At 36.5% G+C, this 3253-nt stretch overlaps 1 protein-coding gene across 1 annotated transcript in view; it reads left to right on the top strand.

The window, feature by feature from the left end:
• Window positions 1–532: 532 nt before the first annotated feature.
• The window catches only part of LOC107290855 (steroid 17-alpha-hydroxylase/17,20 lyase), an 8719-nt gene continuing 5998 nt past the window's right edge, over window positions 533–3253 (top strand). Inside the window, exons 1-2 of the mRNA XM_015819788.1 lie at window positions 533–841; window positions 2450–2588. Coding sequence (XP_015675274.1) covers window positions 533–841; window positions 2450–2588 — 448 coding nt within the window. The remainder of the gene's footprint in view (window positions 842–2449; window positions 2589–3253) is intronic.

Raw genomic sequence — 3253 nt, 5'->3', positions numbered from 1 at the left:
TAATAGTCATTAAAGAAATGATCATAAATTGAGGATATCTGTATTATGCAGTTTATATTGCTAGTTGCCAGTGTATTATTGTATCTATCTGCATCATTCTGTTTTTCTTCTTTTAAATTCTGCTGGTTATTGACCAAATAAATATTATTGTTATTACTGTTAATGTTGTTATTCTGAGGAATTCTAGGTATACTGACTCTGAGGGTCTTTTTAACAATGTAGAGTATAAATGTTTATATTGTATAAGCAAAGAAAAAAATTGTGTTTTTTGCAAGGACGCACATTTTTATGATTTATTTAGTTCAGGTCAGTTCAAATGAGCTGCAGCTTGCTCTTGATTTCTTGGCAGGAAGCAAGGCTAATTTCTGTGCTCCAGATTATATTATCTGTTAAAGATTAAACAGCATCAAGGCAAGGTGATGTCGCTAGGACCCCTTATAAAAGTCCACATGTAGGCTAATACAGAGAGACTCCTTCCCTTGGCTTCATTTTTTCTGGATAGCAGGACAATTCTCCAAGCAACTGAGAGACAATGATGATTTTCTTGGTTATCTTGTTCCTGATGCTGGCTGTCCTGTCCTTCTGGAGAGTAGCAAGAGGGAAGCTGGACTCCAAGCTCAAGTGTCCCAGGAGCCTTCCCTCCCTGCCAGTTATTGGTAGCCTCTTGCATTTAGCTGGCTCCAAGCAGCCCCATCTCTTATTCTTCAGTCTGCAGCACAAGTACGGTAGCGTCTTCTCCCTATACATGGGTTCCCATTACACAGTGGTGATCAATGATTACCTTCATGCCAAGGAAGTGCTGCTTAAGAAAGGGAAGATCTTTGCTGGCAGACCTCGAATGGTAAGTAAACTATCCAGGTTAGTATCTAATCTAGGCTTGGGGTTGGTTTCTGGCTCTTGATACAGCTTCAGTCAACATCAGGGCCTAGAAAACAGGAGACTATGAGTTACAATCCTGCCTTAGACATGAAAGGTGGCTAAGTGAGTTTGAGCCCATTGGTCTCTTTCAACCCAATCCATTTCTCAGGGTTGTTGTTATGGGGAAAATAGAAGGAGGAAGAAGTATTAGGTATGGTTGCCATCTTGAACTACAGTTACAAAATAAAAATAAACAAACAAATTTCAATTGATTTAAATTTCTTAGATAAGGTTGTGTGGATAATTTATTAGGAAACTTTAGAAATGAATGTTCACCTGATGAAAGTCCCAAAATGAACTGGGAACAAAATAATAAATTAATGCAAGTATCATTTTATTGTGAGCTTATTCTTTGAAAGTATTCTTCAGGTCTCTTTGCCGTTGACTTGTATCATCTTAGAATATTTTAAGTAACTGTTTTTATAAAATACATTACATGACTGCATAATTTATTTCAAGAAATTAATTCTGAAAAATACTGGGAAATTATAACAACACTAGAATATGGATACAGCTATTAAGACATATTGTTCTTTTGGCTATATGATTTAGAATTCTTTTTATGAGCCATTCAAACTCCACCAGGGAAGATATTGCTCTTATTAACTTCAGTGCTAGCTCCAGTTCTCACAGAGGTAATATATTTGCATCTGAGTTTATAAATTTGGACTGCAGAGATTATATGGTTTTCCGTAACCCCCATAAAGTTAAAAACATAAGAGGCATCAGACATGTGACTTTTCAATTCATGTTTTATCCTTTGCTCTTATCTTGGAAATAGCACGTTAATTTTTCTAATTGTCTTTTAAATCCATCTTATTTTATGGTCACCAACAAAGGGCACAAAGTCCTGTAATGTGCCACATTATTTGAAGAAGTGCTTCATTCTGTGTATCTTCAGCATTCTCCCCCCACATACACACTTTTTTTTTTGTCCCTTGGAGTCAGTGTTGATTTCTGGTGACTGTCTGGACTAACCTGGCAGTTTTCTTGGCAAGATTTTGGAAGTGGTTTGCCATAGCCTGCTTCCTAAGCCTGAAAGAGAATGATTAGCTCAAAATCACCCAGCTGGCTTTGTGCCTAAGGCGGAACTAAAACTCACAATCTTTTGGGTTCTAGTCTCATGTCTTAACCTCTACTCCAAAGTATCTTTTGATCATTCTCCATTAGCCTTATTCAGTGAAACTAGGTTCCAGTATTGCAAAGGAGGTACGGAAGCATTTTTCTGTATTCTTTATATTCTGCATAACTGTATATCTCTCTCCCATTGCCCATCCTCTCTTTATCTGAGCAAAACGCTCCGTAAACAATTGCTTTCTGTAAATGTCTTTTAAGACCATTGCCAGTGAATGAATTAGATGCCCAAGTTATCATCCAAGGCAGCAATGAGGCCATTGGGGAAGCCATATACTATATATGCATGTGTTTTTCTTCCTTCCAAATGTCAACCAAATGATAATCTCACTGAATGCATTATAAGGTGTTCTGACGAAAAGTCAGTTATTTCTCCTCTTCCTCTGCATCCTCCTAGGTTACTACAGACTTGTTGACCCGGAATGGAAAAGACATTGCCTTTGCTACTTATAGCCCGATGTGGAAATTTCAGCGCAAGATGGTACATTCTGCACTTTCCCTGTTTGGAGAAGGATCTCAGGCTCTGGAGAAAATCAGTGAGTTGCCCTCAAATAGTAGTGAAAGAGTCCCAAACCAGGGAAAGAAACACTAGCAATGTACTTGTAAACAAAGATTAGTTGAACCTACTCTTCTTGGGTGAAGAAACGTATTATCTAAATCAAGGACACCTGCAGGTTGGATCAAAAAAGTCAAGATGGTGGCTGAGACCATGCAATTATGGCCACTATCTTGACTTTTTTTAAACCTATCCTTTAGACACCTCTGATTTAAGTGTTATGATACAGGCTTAAACACCAATTTCCTGCCCATTGAGCATTTTGTTTTAAAGCCAATGTTCCCATCCTGGAAATTTTGTACATCATTATCATAGTGCATGTACCTTAAAGACTGTTTATTTATATTGTTTGGTTAAAGAATAACCTAAACTACATAAGAAGATGCATCCAAGACAGATATTTAAGTGTAAAAGATAAGTAGGAAAAAAATTGAAAAATTGAAAAACTAAAAAAATATAGTATCTAACAAATGTTTAGTCATATAAACTTGTAGTCACCTGAAAAACAAATCTAATAAGTAATAAACTGAAACATGCCCAAAGACAATAACTACATTTAGCTTAAAACCGCCTGCATCCTATAACCTTGGCAGTTAGTTTATTCTGTGATAACAGTTATTCTTTTTTTTTTTTTTTTTTTTTTTC

The sequence above is a fragment of the Protobothrops mucrosquamatus genome, unplaced genomic scaffold (genome assembly GCF_001527695.2).
Source record: "Protobothrops mucrosquamatus isolate PMUCROS unplaced genomic scaffold, P.Mucros_1.0 scaffold984, whole genome shotgun sequence".
NCBI lineage: Eukaryota > Metazoa > Chordata > Lepidosauria > Squamata > Viperidae > Protobothrops > Protobothrops mucrosquamatus.
Note: the sequence above shows the minus strand (reverse complement) of the source record. Positions and strands in the feature narration are given on the sequence as shown.